The sequence below is a fragment of the Giraffa tippelskirchi genome, chromosome 3 (assembly GCF_054371585.1).
Source record: "Giraffa tippelskirchi isolate mGirTip1 chromosome 3, T2T-mGirTip1v1.2.pri, whole genome shotgun sequence".
Lineage (NCBI taxonomy): Eukaryota > Metazoa > Chordata > Mammalia > Artiodactyla > Giraffidae > Giraffa > Giraffa tippelskirchi.
The window spans coordinates 53,446,867-53,465,107 of NC_137277.1; the positions used below are offsets into that span (position 1 = coordinate 53,446,867).

The 18,241-nt window shown below is 37.5% G+C and overlaps 2 protein-coding genes across 4 annotated transcripts in view; both read left to right on the plus strand.

Annotated features, from left to right (window-relative positions):
- HSF5 (heat shock transcription factor 5) overlaps positions 1 to 2,527 on the plus strand; it is a 50,902-nt gene extending 48,375 nt beyond the window's left edge. For both annotated transcript variants that reach the window (XM_081585215.1, XM_081585214.1), the window contains exon 6: positions 251 to 2,527. In XM_081585215.1, the coding sequence (XP_081441341.1) occupies positions 251 to 321 (71 nt within the window). In that variant the 3' untranslated portion in view covers positions 322 to 2,527. The remainder of the gene's footprint in view (positions 1 to 250) is intronic.
- Positions 2,528 to 8,416: 5,889 nt separating this feature from the next.
- Positions 8,417 to 18,241, plus strand: part of RNF43 (ring finger protein 43) — a 65,095-nt gene continuing 55,270 nt past the window's right edge. Inside the window, exon 1 of one of the 2 annotated variants that reach the window (XM_081585221.1) lies at positions 8,417 to 9,053. In XM_081585221.1, coding sequence (XP_081441347.1) covers positions 8,802 to 9,053 — 252 coding nt within the window. In that variant the 5' untranslated portion in view covers positions 8,417 to 8,801. The remainder of the gene's footprint in view (positions 9,054 to 18,241) is intronic. The other variant, XM_081585223.1, reaches the window with a different exon arrangement.

Sequence of the window (18,241 nt, forward strand, 5' to 3'; positions counted from 1 at the left end):
AAGGCTTAGTGACATCACTAAAAGGAGAGACATTTTAAACTTTGTTAGTCTCTTTGGGTTAATGACTGAGCTGCATCTGTGCTTTAGAGGTACAGAAATGCCCTAAAAATTGAGAATCTGATGAGATAATGTAATTTTAGAGCCCATTCTACAGGTGAAAAATAGTAGCTTGTTCTTCGTGTTGAAAGACTTGTCTATCGAACTCGACAGTTTGAGAAACAGAGTAAACAAACCTTTTTTTTCTTTCTAGATCTTCATCTGCTGGTGGATGTTGCCTGCAAGCAGGAACACTTCCCAAAGGAGGAAGAATTAAAAGAGTGAGGAACGGATGACAAATGTGACATTGTGCACTAGCTGTAGCTGGAGGCAGACTAGCCTTGCACGTGACACACTATTGGGATTTTTTTCAGTTCTGTTAAGGAAAAAAAAAAAATTTTTTGTTTTGTTAATTGAGAGTTTTGTTAATTGAGAATTGGGAATTTGATATTTACTACAGCTGTTCAGTTCAGATTGTTTACCTTGACAAACTACAAAACATCTAGCAGTCTTTTGTTTGTTTGTTTGCTGCCCACATCCCTTTCAAATGAAAAGTCCTGGCCTTCTGTTACAGTCAAGAAGCATCTAAAAACAGCTGCATGTGTGGTACCGGAGAATAGTCCGTGTGTGGGTGTGCTGATTTGTCGTCTTGCCGCTTTCAAACAGTAGTCAGTACAGCTCCACTGGGGAGTTCAGTCAATCTGTTTCAAGTCGCAGTGTGATCCTTTTAGAGAAGCTTGTGAGAAACAAAGGCATGTGAGGTCACCAAGATCACAGGTCTAAATGGGTCAGGAGTTCCAGGGAAGAAATTCTGGGGAAGAGTTAATTTTCTAAATGATTAACCAGGAAATGCTCTGACTTCCTAACCCAGCGTTCTGTTTCAAGAGCAAGGCATCCGGACTTGGACCATCCATCACACTTAACAGCCCCTTATTCTTTTCTATTAATGGGAACATTCTTCTATTTTCATATTTTTCTTTAATTTTAATGATACAGTATCATAAATGGTAAGAAGGTTTTGTTAATGTATCACTTGTTTAATATATCTTCTAAAGAAAAGTATTTTAACTTGTTTAATATAATTGTATTTATAAATGCTGGTAGATTTAAAGTTTTAAAGCTTTATATTTTTATTAATATTGTGGATAGAAGGATAAAAGATGCCTGTGTAATATTTTTATTTTGAAAGGGAAATGTACAATGTGTGAGCAAAACCATTAAGAGATTTAACACAGTGTTTATACTTACATTCAGTAAGTATAAATTCTCAGCTGTAAAAGATACTGTGTGCAAATTTTGGGACTAACTGATTAGTAGTCACCTAACAGAAGCTATACCTTTAACAGTTTATGTATGGTTTAAGCTTCTGAGAAGTCTGGATAGTGGGATAGATTCACATTTTTATCTCATCCTCTCTCTAGGATCCTAAATTCAAATAGTAGAATTGTGGAACTTGTTTTTAGAAGAGGTATCTTGGATATCCAGTTTCTGTGGTTGATCCCTCACTTGCTCATCCAATGACAGCAAGAAGCTTTCTGATTTTAAAGTCTTTTCAGTTGACTAGAACTTTCTTATTGGATTCTGCCTCAGTTTTCCTTATAAGCACTGCAGAAACAAAAGGGAAGCCTAGGAATATGAAACTAGTGAGAAAGGAAAGGCACATAGTGATATGTGACATAAATACTCTTTCAGCTGTGGTGGGTGTAACAATTCATTTCTTAAATTGTGTTGTGCCTTCCCAATGATGTCAAACCCTAGAAGTATTACAAAGATAGTAGTATTTTAGAAAAGGATGAGCTCTGTTTTGGTCTGCAGTGACTCAGTTTAGATATGAAAATAGGTTCTGAAAAGTGACCTCTTTGGTCCATCTGATTAGACTAGTCCATGTCCGTGTGATGAACATTTATTCATCTTTATCAGCAAGGTTTAAAAGATAAATGGATTATCAAGACTCCTACATCTTTTGGTCAGACTCTGTATTTTGGTAGAGTATGGGAAGAGGAGACCCAGTTTCTAAATGAAGGAACTTTGCATTTTCTCTGTCATGTTGAAAAAGCTGATAAGTAAAATATCACTAAGTAAGTGATATTCCTTCCCTTAACTATGCCTTTCTTGGCTTCATATATGTTGAAAGAGATAATATCTTTTGAGGAACATGTGTCAAGCAGGACCCTTGACATGGATTTGGTTTCAGTTGTTTTAAGGCTTAATTAATGAAATGCCTTTATCAGCTTTCCAAACTTTATTTTATATATTGGTACAACAGACCAGGGAGCTGGATCTCCTGCTATACTCACATGCCTGCTACCCATCAGCTAAAGCTATCATTACTGTCTTGGAAAAGTGGCAAAAGATAACATAAAATCTTTGTGTGAATTAGTCAGTAGGGTCTGATACATGCTAACAAGGTTCCTGACTAGCACCTCAGTATTTCAGCACCTTAAACACAATAAACTTCAATCAGTCAACAATAAAGTGTGTTTCAACTAGACTTGTTGTCTTGCTTGTTTTTACCATTGAATTGGTGATCAATAGAAACCTCATTCATTATGACTAGTAATCATATTAGTAAAGTTCAAAAGGAAATCTGCTCTGTTTTTCAAAGAATCCGACTTAAAAAGTCCTGAGTTTTCTTCATTTACACTTGAATAGAGATTGAATCCTTAAAATGCCATTGAGGATAAGGACAGTTCTTAGACATGCTTATAGAAACCTAGGTTTGGGGAAAGAACCAAAGTCTTCAGTAACTTTAGTCAGTGCAGATGTGAAGGTAGATCCTGAAGGGTGATCTGTCTCATGTTGAAGGTTGGTAGTAGGTGTCAGTGTGGACACTTCATTACCGCAGTGATGGCATCTTTATGCCATCTCTGTGGAAGTTAAAATCACCCAGGGATGACTCCAACACTTTGAAGCCCGAGAATCATTTCTCTTGCCTACCAATTCTGCTGACTTTTCTTGTCAATACTGTGTAAATAAGCACAATATATCAGTGAACTAAGCCCTATAGAGCTGTTTGGTTTGATCCTGAGTAGCTCAAGGTACCCAGCCTCATGATACCTATTATCATGATTCTCAGATCTCAGGGTTTCCTTAAGAGAGAGCAGCCACATCTGTGTGTTTTTCCTTTAACTAACTGTCCGTATTAAGCCTTTTAGGTTGGGTATCTTAATTCCTTTGCAAGTTTCAAGCAGGAATAGGCGAGGCAAAATCAATCAGTAGGTTAGTTTGTTTAAAGTTTAAAGATGTTTTTGCATATATCAGATATATAATAATGTATATTTAAAATTTTTTGTTATACTTTTATATGGAATACATAAAATAAAAACATACAACATAGCAGACTTTTAAAAAATTCTCTCCAGAAGAATTAGATCTATTCCTATTCTTTAGCAAAGGACCTATAAAAGGTCTATATTTGCATTATGTTCTTCTGGTCCAACCAATAAAGAAAAAGTGCTAAATTAAGAATTTACTTTAGAATTTATCTCTCAGCTCTAGGTGTTATTAGGCCTAAAATGCCAAAACTATCCCCATAAACCCGCTTTAAAAATTTATTAAATTTTTAATTGAAATATAATTGAATTACAATGTGTTAGTTTCAGTGTGCAACAAAGTGACTCAGATACTTGTATATATATATGTATATCCCAAAGAAAGGCAATGCCAAAGAATGGTCGAACTACCGCACAATTGCACTCATCTCACACACTAGTAAAGTAATGCTCAAAATTCTCCAAGCCAGGCTTCAGCAATACGTGAACCGTGAACTTCCAGATGTTCAAGCTGGTTTTAGAAAAGGCAGAGGAACCAGAGATCAAATTGCCAACACCCGCTGGATCATCGAAAAAGCAAGAGAGTTCCAGAAAACCATCTATTTCTTTTTTATTGACTATGCCAAAGCCTTTGACTGTGTGGATCACAATAAACTGTGGAAAATTCTGAAAGAGGTGGGAATACCATACCATCTGACCTGTCTCTTGAGAAACCTGTATGCAGGTCAGGAAGCAACAGTTAGAACTGGACGTGGAACAACAGACTGGTTCCAAATAGGAAAAGGAGTACGTCAAGGCTGTATATTGTCACCCTGCTTATTTAACTTATATGCAGAGTACATCATGAGAAACACTGGGCTGGAAGAAACACAAGCTGGAATCAAGATTGCTGGGAGAAATATCAATAACCTCAGATATGCAGATGACACCACCCTTATGGCAGAAAGTGAAAAAGAACTAAAGAGCCTCTTGATGACAGTGAAAGGAGAGTGAAAAAGTTGGCTTCAAGCTCAACGTTCAGAAAACTAAGATCATGGCATCTGGTCCCATGACTTCATGGGAAGTAGATGGGGAAACAGTGGAAACAGTGTCAGACTTTATTTTTGGGGGCTCCAAAATCACTGCTGATGGTGATTGCAGCCATGAAATTAAAAGATGCTTACTCCTTGGAAGAAGGTTATGACCAACCTAGATAGCATATTTAAAAGCAGAGACATTACTTTGCCAACAAAGGTCCGTCTAGTCAAGGCTATGGTTTTTCCAGTGGTCATGTATGGATGTGAGAGTTGGACTATAAGGAAAGCTGAGCACAGAAGAATTGATGCTTTTGAACTGTGGTGTTGGAGAAGACTCTTGAGAGTCCCTTGGACTGCAAGGAGATCCAACCAATCCATCCTAAAGGAGATTAGTCCTGGGTGTTCATTGGAAGGACTGATGTTGAAGCTGAAACTCCAATACTTTGGCCACCTCATGCGAAGAGTTGACTCACTGGAAAAGACTCTAATGCTGGGAAGGATTAGGGGCAGGAGGAGAAGGGGACGACAGAAGATGAGATGGTTGGATGGCATCACCAACTCGATGGACATGGGTTTGGGTAAACTCCGGGAGTTGGTGATGGACAGGGAGGCCTGGCGTGCTGCGATTCATGGGGTTGCAAAGAGTTGGACACGACTGAGCGACTGAACTGAACTGAATACATATTTTTTCAGATTCTTTTCTATTATAGTTTATTCCAAGATACTGAATATAGTTCCCTGTACTATACAGTAGGTCTTTGTTGTTTATTATGTATATAGTAGTTTGTATCTGCTAAGCCCAAACTCCTAATTTACTCCCCCCTCCACCACTTTCCCCTTTGGTAACCGTAAGTTTGTTTTCCATGTCTGTGAGTCTCTTTCTGTTTTGTAAATAAGTTCATTTGTATCATTTTATAGATTCCACATATAAGTGATACCATATGATATTTGTCTTTGTCTGGCTTGCTTCACTTAGTATGATAATCTCTAGGTCCATCTATGTTGCTGTAAATGGCATTATTTCATTCTTTTTTATTGGCTGAGTAATATTCCATTGTATAAATGTACCACATCTTCTTTATCCGTTTATCTGTTGATGGACATTTAGGTTGCTTCCATGTCTTGGCTATTGTAAATGGTGCTGCTGTGAACATTGGGGTAAATGTATCTTTTCAAATTAGACTGTAAACCCTCTTTAGGGATAAAATTCTCAAGGCGACTAGGTCACTCATACCTTTTGCCTTCAGAGTCATTTTATCATTTAATCTTTACAACAAACCTACAATGCAGTTATTATTCTCCACATTTTACAGGTGATCAATTTGCACAATTCTTTTGTACAATCTAGAAATTGTTTTAAATTTTATGTGCTTCTTGCCACAATTTAAAATGTGCTTTTTACCACAATAAGCATGTAGCATAAATCTTAACCATTTTTAAGTGTAATGTTAATCATATTAACATAATTGTTCATTTGTACACTTTGGAAAGATTATTGGCAACAGGTTAAAAATAAAATGGCCACAGTCAAATACAATCTGGTCATTTTGAAAATTCAAATTTTAGAAACATGCATCAGAAACTTTTTCATTCTTTCTAAAGACAACATTACCAGAAGGGTTATTGTTCACAAATGTGGTAAAAGTTACTAGAAGGATTATTTTTCACAAATGTGGTAATTAGCCAAAAATTAGTTTTCTTTTTGCCTACACTCTACACTCTTCTTATTAAGCATATATATTTGCCCTTTTACTTGTATTTATGATATAGACTTACTTTCAGTCTCACATTGAAGGCCCAGGTCTGATCCATAGAGTTATTTCACATACCAGGGATGTAAGAAGAAAATAACAAGATTCCAGCCCTCCGACATCACCTAATGTAAAAGCTTAGTGCAGGCACAGTTTAGAAAAGAGCTACTGAATTTAAATTTGCAAGAGCTGAAGAAAAACTGCATAAAAGGGACAGAATTCTTGCCAGGGTAGCTGACTTAAGATAGCAATAAATCAGTGAGTGAGAATTACAGCACAGGATCACATTATTCTGGCTTTGGGGCCTTTATATACACTAAAACCCGGAAGAGCAGAAATCCCCTTGAACTTACATTTGCAAAACGTTGTGTCCATTATTTATGTTCTGGGTTTCCTTTTTTTTTTTTTTTTGGTCTTTATTTCCTCATCCCGCCATCTCTGTCTCTTGGGTGCAGAATCTGCTTACCTATCTGTTCATGTGGCCTTGATTTACGTGCGGGAGCTGGCTTCCTCAGAGAAAGGTATTGAGGACTGAACCGGGTGCAGTTTGGCCGTGGCTCAATAGAGGGAGTTGGGGAGCCGAGAGAAGAGCAAGCTCAGGAACGTGTCTGCTGAAGTGTGCGCGCACCGTGCCCCAGGCAGCCAGGAGGAGGGGGCGGGACTGGGCGGCCGCCTCTGGCTGCTCCACCTCACTTTGTGTCAGCAGGTAGAGAGCGTGATTGCAGTCCCAGGGGAGGGAGTCCGAGCTAGAACACCAATTACAAACCACAGGCTTCCTCCTCTAGGGAGTTGATCCAGAATTGTCTTTCTGGAAGGGAAGCACTCGAATCCTTCCGAACTTTCCAAGTCTATCCATGATTCAGAGACCTTGCCTTCTCCCTTTGGGATTGTCTGTGTTCCTGGTAGTGAATTGTTGCTGATGTATTTGCTTCTTTGCTCTTTCAAGATCTCATCATTTTTATATGCTGTTTGGGGAGAAAAAGGACTTTTGTTAGAAAGGAGATTTCAGAAATGGTTTTGGATCCTCTCTAAGTGTTTTTAGAGTTCTTGGGGACAGTAGCTCTAACCTTGGAGTAAGTTTCTGCCTCTGACCTGCATGGATTATTTTTTCAGGCTGCGGAATTTCTCGGCTCCTACCTGCAGTGTGGGGCACTTGGTTTGGTTGCAGAGTAAGAAGGTGGAAGAATGAACTGTACTTGGTTAAGCAGTTGAAACCTTTTCTTGAGCAGGATCTATAAAAGCATAATTGAATTTGTTTCACCCCCGTGGATTCCAGTGGGCCCGACAGCACAACAGGTTTGCAGATTTCTTTTGAAATTCTTTTTTTTCTCCCTTTGCCTCAGCGAAAGAAAAGAATCTATATAACAGGTTCATATTCGATTGCTTGGCTTTTCAGCACTTATTCTGAAGACCTAATAAGATTTTTTAACTTGACCTCTGAACACAGTGGGCTTTGTGGTTGAAGTGCCTTTATATTTACTTAAGGGTGCACATTTTGAAATCTTAGAATAAGATTTTGTTTGTACAAAGACCCAAATTCTCAAGTGTGCCTAGAAGTAGCACAGATCTACTCTACTCAAGATTATTTTTACTTTTTCAGGGCATTCTACTTAGAGCCTGTAGACTAATCACCTCCTTACTCCCCCTATCTTTTATTCCCCACCCCCTCAAGGAATTTGAAAACGTGTTAGGAATAGTCCTTTGTTTTACTATGAACCCAGAAAATTACAGATTATAAGATCTGGATAATAAAGTAGTTTCCAAAAGCATCTCATGGGAAATCACAGTGCTTGGCATTCTCAAGTAGGAGAATAAAAGGTGGAATCCCTAAGATAGAAAGGAAAATAAAGATAGAAATATGAATTTCAACTGGAAAAGATAATTGGAAAGCCAACCTTTTCAAATATTCTTCTAATTATGAAAGTTAGAAAAGACTGTGATGCTCAGATTTATCCTGTGAATATGTGAAGACATATAAATTAGCACCTAACTTACCGGCAAATCTAGGTAGAAAATTTTAAACTCTGTATATTTAAGTTCATGAAAAGTTATAGGTTCAGTGGGCCTGGAACTTTGGCTACACTGAAATACGGTTTAATGTTGAAACTTTTATGAATACAGTAGCATCTTTGGCCATCTCAAGGTGTGGTCTGAAATATTGTTCCCTCTCCTTCCCCTTAAAAAAAAAGCTCTGTGATCTTTAGTCTTTTACCATTGACAAGTTTTGTAACTTAAAAGGGCCACCTCTTCATTTTCTGAGCTGGAGTTTTTCACTCTCACCTTTGATGCATGGCCTTAGTCGTTTACTTTGCCTTGTTTTGTTCATTAACATTGGGTTTAGTGGCTCGAGAACTTGTTGCATATGGAAGACCAGCACCAGGTGATCTGACATAATAAAAATTCAGGATGTGACATTCAACCTCAAGCAACATTGAAAATTCCAAAGAGAAGTGCGATATCTTTACTAATCATAGTGAAGATGGGAGAAAATGACATACCTGAAGCAGAAGTAGGCTGACAATAACCTTCTTCCCTGCTTGAGCAGGAATACCACCTGTCCTTGGGAGTATACTTTAGAGAAAGGAAGGGCCAAAACTACGACTCGGCTTTCTGAAACTGAAGCAGAAATTTCTTTTCCTCCATTTGTCTGGATTTGAGAACCTGCGTTTGGTCTTAGCTAGTGGAAGCAGTATGTATGGCCGAAGTGCATCGCTGCAGCTGGTAGCATGAGTGGTGGCCACCAGCTACAGCTGGCTGCCCTCTGGCCCTGGCTGCTGATGGCTACCCTGCAGGCAGGCTTTGGACGCACGGGACTGGTACTGGCAGCAGCGGTGGAGTCTGAAAGATCAGCTGAGCAGAAGGCTATTATCAGAGTGATCCCCTTGAAAATGGACCCCACAGGAAAACTGAATCTCACTTTGGAAGGCGTGTTTGCTGGTGTTGCTGAAATAACTCCAGCAGAAGGAAAATTAATGCAGGTAAGGATGACTTTGTTATTTTTCACTTTCCATCTGTTTGAAATATACCTTCCTTCTTTCCTCTCCCAAATCAAATTCCACAGAAGGGCTCTGCTGCTTGGCTTTCTATTTGTTTCATCTTGTTAAACATGTTACTAATTGACATTCTAAAGCAAATTCTGAGTTTATACTTGAGAAGAAACATAAAAGCTATATTTTATAAGATCATCTGCTTATTTTAACTCTGATATTCCACTGCATTACATAATAAGACCTTTCTTTCCAAGTGATATATTCTGGACACTTTTTTTTAATAGATGAAATATATGGGCTTGTATTTAATTAACTCAAAGAGTGTACTTATATCCTGTTTTAGATTTGAGGTGAACACTAGCACTAAGGAGGTTGATTTTGATGGTCAGCAGCACCCTGACGTTCTAGAGTGCCTTTGAAGCATATTTGATCACTGTGTCACTTTTAAAATTCAGTGAAGCTTGAATGCTACAGTTGGCCTTATACCATATGTGGCACCCTAATGCTAAGTCCAAAATGGAGAGGATTGGATTACAAAATGGACACAAGGTGTAAACCTGCCTCCTGATCATTTTGGACTTGTCTACACTTAATTTTATTATTTTCAAAAATTTTAAATTTAACATCTGTTTTTTATTGACCCACAGAGTTTTTCAGACACAGTTTCTTAGGCTTTGCGGTTGTGAATTTTGCCTATAACTCATTCATAGCTTACTCTATATGTGTTTAATTTATGAATTGACTGAGGCCATAGCATTTCATAGATGAATTGCTCATACCCCCCACCCCCACCCTGCAAAGGTAGAGCCTGGAGGGCTCTGCGTTTTTAATGTGGCATTCTAGTATCTTATTCTATAAAATTATATTACTTATTGATTAAAATTCATTTTATCAAAGGACATTTCTTGCTGTAGCTCTTGGTCACAGGTGAAAATGTTGTTAAATATGATTCATCTTAGCATCCAAGCTCAGATTTTTATTGCATGATATGAACAGAACCAGAATATTGTATTAATTTAAATTTTGGTCCACTCAAAGGAAAAAGATAAGAAAATTTAACAAATTATAGAACTCTCTTTGCCCAACACGGATTTTTATGTATATCACTTAGTGGCTCTTCATGATCACTTCTTAGGCAATATTTTGAAGCTAGGATAAGTGAAGTGGAAGAAGAGTTGGGTGAAAAGGAAGGCTCTGCTATTTAGAAAAATAGGCAAAAAGAATGTATCTGGAAAAAATAGTGTAAGAATTTTTGGAAAAGAGTCTATTTAAGTTGAACTTTAGGACAGACTTAGGAATGTCTAAAAGTTGAAATCATAAATCATTTTGAATACAACAATTAGGAAACTTCCTTCCTGACTTTACCTGGTTAATACTCTGAAGCATGAGGTATGTACTCCATTTTACTTTCTTGCCGTAAATAATTTCAGTATGGAATCATATTCTGGTAGCTCTGAGGCCTTGGAAGCTATACTAAACTATGTTCCTTATTAATGTCCTGTGACAGCATGTTCAATGGATTAATTATATGCTGCATTAAATAGTGTCCTCTTTTATTTTAAATTTTTTGTCTTCTATTATAATACATCTCTACATAAAGTTTCTGTATATTCATAAAGGAAAAGGTATGTAAGAGATATTAGCTGGCATTCTCTTTGCGATTTATTACTTTGTCAATCTTTATCATGTCTTCTCCTATTTTGCCCTTTTTTCTCATGCTGGTAAGTGTTGCTTAATCCTTTTTTCCCACCTATTAACTTTGAGTCTATCACTGTCCTTTGAGTATTGATTCTTCACTTTGTGAAGAGGGAATTTCATTGTTATTTAGCAAGACTTTTCCAGGCTTTCCAGTAGCTAGTTTGCATCATCGGCAATTTTCAGTCTTTTCTTCACCTTTTCTCTCCATGCAAGCTTCTTCTATGTCAGGGTCAGTAATAAATTTGTATACTAGCTTAGTATTAATCTCTGGAGATTTTCAGTATTGGTCTTGGTTTATTGTCTCTTAATCAAGTTTTAATCCACAATATTACTAAATTTTCTTAATAATCTCTTATGAGAGACTTAAAAAAAAAACTTTTGAATGAGATACATCAGTTCTTTTTTATCCACTATTTGATTAACTCTTCCAAAGAAGTCTAGCGTGTTAGGGACACATGGTGTACACTTCTAGAATCCATGCTGTTTGTTCCTTATCAGATTACACTGCAACACAGGTTTACTCAACTGTGGTTAACCAAGCCTTCCACTCAGCTCAAGTTCTGTTTAAATGTCCTAGAGCTGTGCTTTGCTGCACTTTAGCTTTCTTGGTGTATATCTGTCCCCTGGTGTCACAAATCCAAAGACAGTCTTCTCTGTTGGCGTTGCAGAATTTTGGATAATTCTATGTATCCTTCTACCTATGAATTATTCTAGCTGCCTGTTAAGCTTGATTATCTTCAAAGATACAGTTAAGTCTTTGTAAAATGGGGCATGCTATGCATCGGGAAATGTGAAGTTAGAGGACAATGATTTAAAAAAATAATAATGACTGCGTTATTGTGGTTTCTGTAATTTCCAGAAGTTTCATAAAATCTGACATGTCTTTACATTTTGTTCAGTTATTTCAGTGTATGTACTATTTCATAAAGACCAAATTAGCTGGATTTTCATTTGTATTACAATTTGGATTTTCCTTAAACAAAGAGAAACATCTGTGACAGTGTGCCCCAAATATTATTATTCTGTTTAATAATAAAATAGACCATAGAACTTTCTCCTAAAATAATTTTGCTTGTCTCAGCTTCATCTGATGACTATATATACAAGACCAGGTCTTGGTGAATTTTTGTCCTGATTCTTACGTTTTCTTTTTACCAAGAGTTATATCCATTGTACAGTATATGTTCAGAGTCTTAAATTATAATTTTCTCTTTAAAATACTATAAGAAAGTCAAAATAAAAGAGGAAATGTTGCCTTGGCCATATTTCTTTCATTTCTCACATCGTCTCTTGTCCGTTTCAAAACTCCCCATCTTAGCCTTGACCAAATTATATTGTTTTCCTTCCTATTTGGCCCAAGAGCCGCTTCTCTACACAACCGTATTATTTCAAATCCCTGTGCGGGTTTGCCATTGTCTTTAAAGTGTCTACTTAGGTTTCCTCTACATTTGCCAAAATCCTGTCTCTCTCTCTTTTCTGATTTCCTACTGCTTTTTAAATCTGTTTCCCATTCAGTGTTTATATTTAGGATAACCTTCTACCACTCTTCTATCTCAGTATTTCCCTAACTAGCCATCAAAAATCCAGGTCCAAAAAAAATTTTTTTTATAATTATGAGTAATGATGGATGTTAACTAAGCTTATTGTGGTGATCATTTCACAATATATACGTATGTCAAATCGTGTTATACACCTAAAAATAATACAGTGTTATATATCAGTTATATCTCAGAAAGAAAAAACAGAATGTGGGGGACACACACACACAAAAATTCATGTCAAGGAAACTAATTACTTGGCAGTGTGATAAAGACACTGAGAGCGATTACACTATTCTTATTGTTTTGACCATTCTTTCGAATATACTCTTTTTTTTCTCCTTATACAACTGTAGAATGAAAATGAGCTGGAGCTTATGCACTGTCTCATTGTCCAGCTTTCTGGTTTGTTAACCTCTTATCAACATTTGTTTATATTATTTCTTAGTGATATTGTTGCTACCACTTCTAAAAATGATTACAGTCCTGTTTTCTTTCTCAGTTCTTACTCTTTATTAATAAATGTTACTTAGAGGGACAACCCAAAATTCATTTTCCTTCTCAAAGCAGAAGCCCAAGAGGATCTTAGTGTAGCGCAGGAGAGGTCACTGATTCTTTAACCATCACATTCTTCCTGCTCAGCTGGTTGCCCTGGATTTTCTTAGACTCCAGGTTAAAGTGATGATCAAGATTAGAATGTGCTGCCCTGAGGCTTCAGACCGACCATGGAAGCTGTGGTGGTGCAGCATTTGGCCAGCAGCAGTGAACACCTCCTGGACAAATTCCCCCTCGCACGGTGTCTCTGCTTGCCCCTTCGGTTACCTATTAGTCAACACATAGTTATCCTATCTTTGCATTCTCACTTTTATTTGTAGTCAGGGCCTGAAGTGAACGTTTTCGGGAGGAAGAGAAAACTTCACAGTTTAAGTTTTTACCAAAGCCAGAGAGACAATACTGTATAGCAAACTTGCAGTTGACAAAGTGATTAAACTATAACTAAAGGGACTTGACTTTTAGCTGCAACCCTGCCACTAAGTAGTTGGGTGACAAAATAGTTTTTTACCTTTCTAGGCTTTAGATTGGAGAAGGAAATGGCAACCCACTCCAGTATTCTTGCCTGGAGAATCCTAGGGACGGCGGAGCCTGGTGGGCTGCCGTCTATGGGGTCGCACAGAGTCGGACACGACTGAAGCGACTTAGCAGTAGCAGGCTTTAGATTTGCATCTGTATAACTGAACTTGTACCATGCACTTTACATGTACTAGCTCACTGAATCTTCATTATACCTTCAAGAGAGAAATACAGTCCTTTTTTTTTTTTAAAGATGAGGGCAGATGTTTTTTAATTGTGTTTTTAACTGAAGTAGAGTTAATGTACAATATTATATAAGTTAGAGGGCTTCCCTCGTAGCTCAGTCAGTAAAGTCTACCTGCAATGCAGGTGACCCGGGTTCAATTCCTGGGTCAGGAAGATCCCCTGGAGAAGGAAATGGCAACACACCCCAGTATTCTTGCCTGGAGAATTCCATGGACAGAGGAGTCTGGTAGGCTACAGTCTATGGGGTCTCAAGAGTTGGACATGACTAAGCACACACAGGACAGCATATAAGTTACAAATATACAATATAGTGATTCACAATTATTGAAGGTATAACTCCATTTATAGTTATTATAAAATATTGGCTATATTCCCTGTGTTGTACAATATATCCTTGTAGCTTATTTTATACATAATAGTTGGTACCTCCTACTCTTTTACCCCTGTATTGCCCCTCCTCTCTCCCCCCACCGGTAGAGCCACTAGTTTGTTCTCTGTGAGTCTGCTTCTTTTGTTGTTGTTGTTATATTCAGTAGTTGTTGTATTTTTTAGATTCCACATATAGGTGATATCATACAGTAGACATACAGTACTTTTATTTTCACATATTATAGGTGAAGAAACGGAGGCTCAAAGTGAGTCTCAAAGCTATTTGCCAAAGTCTAAAAGTAAGTGGCACAGCTGGAGCTTGAACCCCAGAGCTCATGCTTTTCTCACTCTAAAATTTTGTACATCTAAAATGCTGCAGATGAACACCAGGGTAGGCCTTATATAAATGATGAATTTATCTCCAGAATAGAAGAGAATGCAAATGATGAGTATTGTTCTCTGCAATTAATCCAAACTATATGTATTTCTTCTATTTCTCTTCATTTGTGCTTCATTTACAAAGATATTTGTAAAACAGAATGTTATTTACTTGGTATATCTGTTTTAGTATAATAATTATTATTACCTTTCTCTTAATTTTATAACAGTATGTTATTTAACATAGGAACATGAAATAATAAACTTTGAAATAGCATGCATCTAACTGTCATTGCTCAAGTTAGAGCTTCTTGGAAGCGGAGATTTCAAAGATTTTGTAATTTTGCTTTGAGGCCAGCCTTTAAAAGAAGTATAACTATTTGAAGTACAGTCAACTCTCAGTTATTTATGTTAGTGGAGGTTCAGAAAATTCAGTTAATTTATAATTGACTTTGGAATGTCGTCAGAAGTATACCATCGGATGTAAATCCTCTGTGCATACAAGCAGGCTGAGGGGCTTGCCTCCTGGGATCCCAGCTTAACTTGGCTTTGTTGTTAGAAGCGTGGCACCCAGAAGAGAGAAAGAAGCTGCAGATTTTTTTAATGATAATTTTTCAGGTTAAGGAGATGTCTCACTTATGTAAGTAAAAGTACCCATCAGACAGATTTGTATATATAATCATTCTGTACTTCATGTGGAAATCCAGCAGAATTGTTGTAAGTTCAAATTCATAAATCTCTCTGGTTGTAGGAGGTAATGAATGAGCTGTGCCCTTGGTTATTGCCCCTATCAGGCTATTTAGTGTCCTTTGAGCTGATTCCAGGGGTAGATATTTCCTTGGTTTTTGTGGTAAACTGTGTGTTGTAATTTTCTTTATCTACAAATTAGTCATAGTTAACTTTTTATACAGTTTTAAAGATATCACTGAGGCTCAAGGTTTTGTTTTTGTTTTCAATAAAAAAAGCCTTTACGTTTTATCTACTGAGAAGTATTTATTGGAACTTTTATGTGCTTCCCCCCCTCCCTTACTCCCTCCAGATTGCTAAGTACAGTAGAGGAAAAGATGTTATAAATGAGCAATGTACTATTATAAATGCTCTGTCAGGAACCAGAATTGATAGCAGGGTATTATTGTTAGAGAAGTGTGTGTTGATGTTCCATCAAATTTCTGTAGTGATTTTCTTCCAAGGAGCTTAAAATGATTCACAAATACTTGCAAACCAAATACAGATGATACTCCATTTTATGGAAAAGGAAACTTAATGAGAGAGAAGCAAGTTAATTATCTTAGAACAAAGTCACTCAGAAATAAATGGACCCTGTGTATTTTGCAGGAGATAGACGACTAGTCCACTTTTTAAGTTATCCGAGGATGTGCTTTTCTCAGGGAAATCCTCAAAAGCTAAAATACTGTCAATGGCTGAGATATGGGATATGGTCCCAGTATCCTCTATTGGGACCTATGTTGCTCAATTTGGTAATTCAGCTATTGGTAAAGCAGCGTGCCAACTTTATGTCTCAAAAAGCCCTCTGAGCTGACTCTGTGACCTGCATTCATTGTTTTGTTGAGAATTGTTGGAGTTGGAGCCAGAGTCTTTACAATGAGCTGTTGAGGGCCTGCAGGATCTGGCCTGGCACCTGTACCTCCTACCTCCTTACCCCTCACTCTGCTCCAGTCGCTGTAACCTTGTTGTCCTTCAGCTAAACCAGGCCTGCTCCCACCTCAGGGCCTTTCCACTTCCTTGTCCCACTTATATCCCAAGCACTTTCTTCTCTTAGTCCCTCAAATGTCAGCCCCAAGTGTGAAATACACCTTCTCAGTGAGGCCTTCCTGTTCTGAGGGACTCTTCCTGTTCCCCCAGGGCTCCTCTTCTCCGTCCCTGCTTTGCTTTTCTTTGTAAACTTCCTGCAGTGTGACACACTGTTATGCTGTCTCCCTCAGGAGGCTGTGAGCTCTGTGAAAGCGGGGATTTCATCTCTTCAGTTCAGAGCTGTGTTTTGGGGAATAGGGCTTTAGTGTACTTAATGCTTTTCACATACGAGGCACTCAATAAATATTTATTAAACGAATATAAGGAACATTATGGTGGTGCTAAGTGGCTGTGATTAGTCAGAGATCACTCTAGGATGAAACAGACTTATTTATCTCATCACATTGTTTAAGTACATTTTTTGAAGTCAATTATTTTGAGTGCTTTGGGCTTGATAGAGCATGCTATATTCTGTTATTTCTCTGACTTATTACTGACAGCATAGTGTCTCCTTAATTGTCATTTTCAAATTGTAAATATGGCTATAAACAATATGTTTGGTATAATCAATATCCTTTACACAGCACTTATGTAGTTTGAATAACTAGCCCAATCCCTGCTTTTTAGGAAATTCTCATTTTCCAAGAAAAATGTACTGGGGTACTGATGTAAAATGTACTGGGCACTGATGTAAAATCTGTGATTATAAGATGTTATGTGCGTGTGGGCTGTGCTCAGTCGTGTTTGATTCTTTGCAGCCCCCCTGGAGTGTAGCCCACCAGGCTCCTCTGTCTGTGGAATTTTCCAGGCAAGAAGAATACTGGAGTGGGCTGTCATTTCCTCCTCCAGGGCATCTTCCTGACCCAGGAATCAAACCCATGTCTTCTGCATTAGCAGGCAGATTCTTTACCACTGAACCACCTGGGAAACCCGATTATAAGATATTAACATGTATCCAAAGGGCCTTACCTTCTTAGTCCTTAGGGCTTGTGAATCCCAATTCTGATTCTGAGATACCCTAACACAGTGGTTTTCAATCTTTTTTTTGGAGGAGGGTCACTGGCCCCTTTGAGAATGTGATGAAAGTTATTGACCACATGTACTTAAGGTACAATTTTGCATAAAATCCCAGTGGAGAGAATCTCTGAGACACATGTAAGAATCCAAAGATTCTAGATTAAGAGCTGTTATCGTAGAATAGTCCTAGTTATTTCAGAAATGAAACCAAATTCTCAAAACTAACTTACCTTCAGTTTACTTAATTTGAAAAATCTTTGTATACATTAGTAGAAGTCAGACAGACAACAGTATTACGGTGCGGTTATAAAAAGGTTGGCCTGACCTAAGATGACCTTAGATACAAAAATTGGTATCTGACAAAGACTGCTTATATGTAGTTAAGGAATTGTACTCTCCAAATATTAAGTGAAACTGCATCAAGAAATGCCTGTGTGTGCGTGTGTGCTAAGTCCGTTCAGTCATGTCTGACTCTTTGCGACCCCATGGACTGTAGCCCGCCAGGCTCCCCCCGCCTCTGGGATTTTCCAGGCAAGAATACTAGAGTGGGGTGCCATTTCCTTACAACCCTTCATCATGGTAGTTTCACTCAAAGACACATAAGAACAAAAGATATTTTACTAATTTGTTTTGATATAAGCAGAACAATTGTGGCCCTGTGTGTCTGTTTGGTCCCTGAAATCAGAGAACAGAGGCTGTAAAACCAGCTAACTTTGGTGACTTTTCCACATCTGTTTGTCTTCTATCCTTTAAGCTCTGTTGCTTCTCCTAAGGTAGGAGGCCTTGGGCCCTTCAGTTTCTGTTTGCTATAATGGAAAACTTTGAATCTCTTTAAAAAACATGTATTATTTCTTGCATGTTTGTTTTTATTTTTATTTTTTTTATTTTTTTTATTTTATTTATTTTTTTTTGCATGTTTGTTTTTAAATAACAGATAAGCTACTTTACATACTCTTCTTTTTATCTGGGTTCTAAACATTACAGTTCATTTTCTTTTGATATTTTTTAATATATTAGAGTTTGTATTTAATTTCAAATTCAGAAACACCAAAATAATCAAAGTGATTTAAACTAGGGTTTTTAAAATTATAAACACAAAGTCTCACA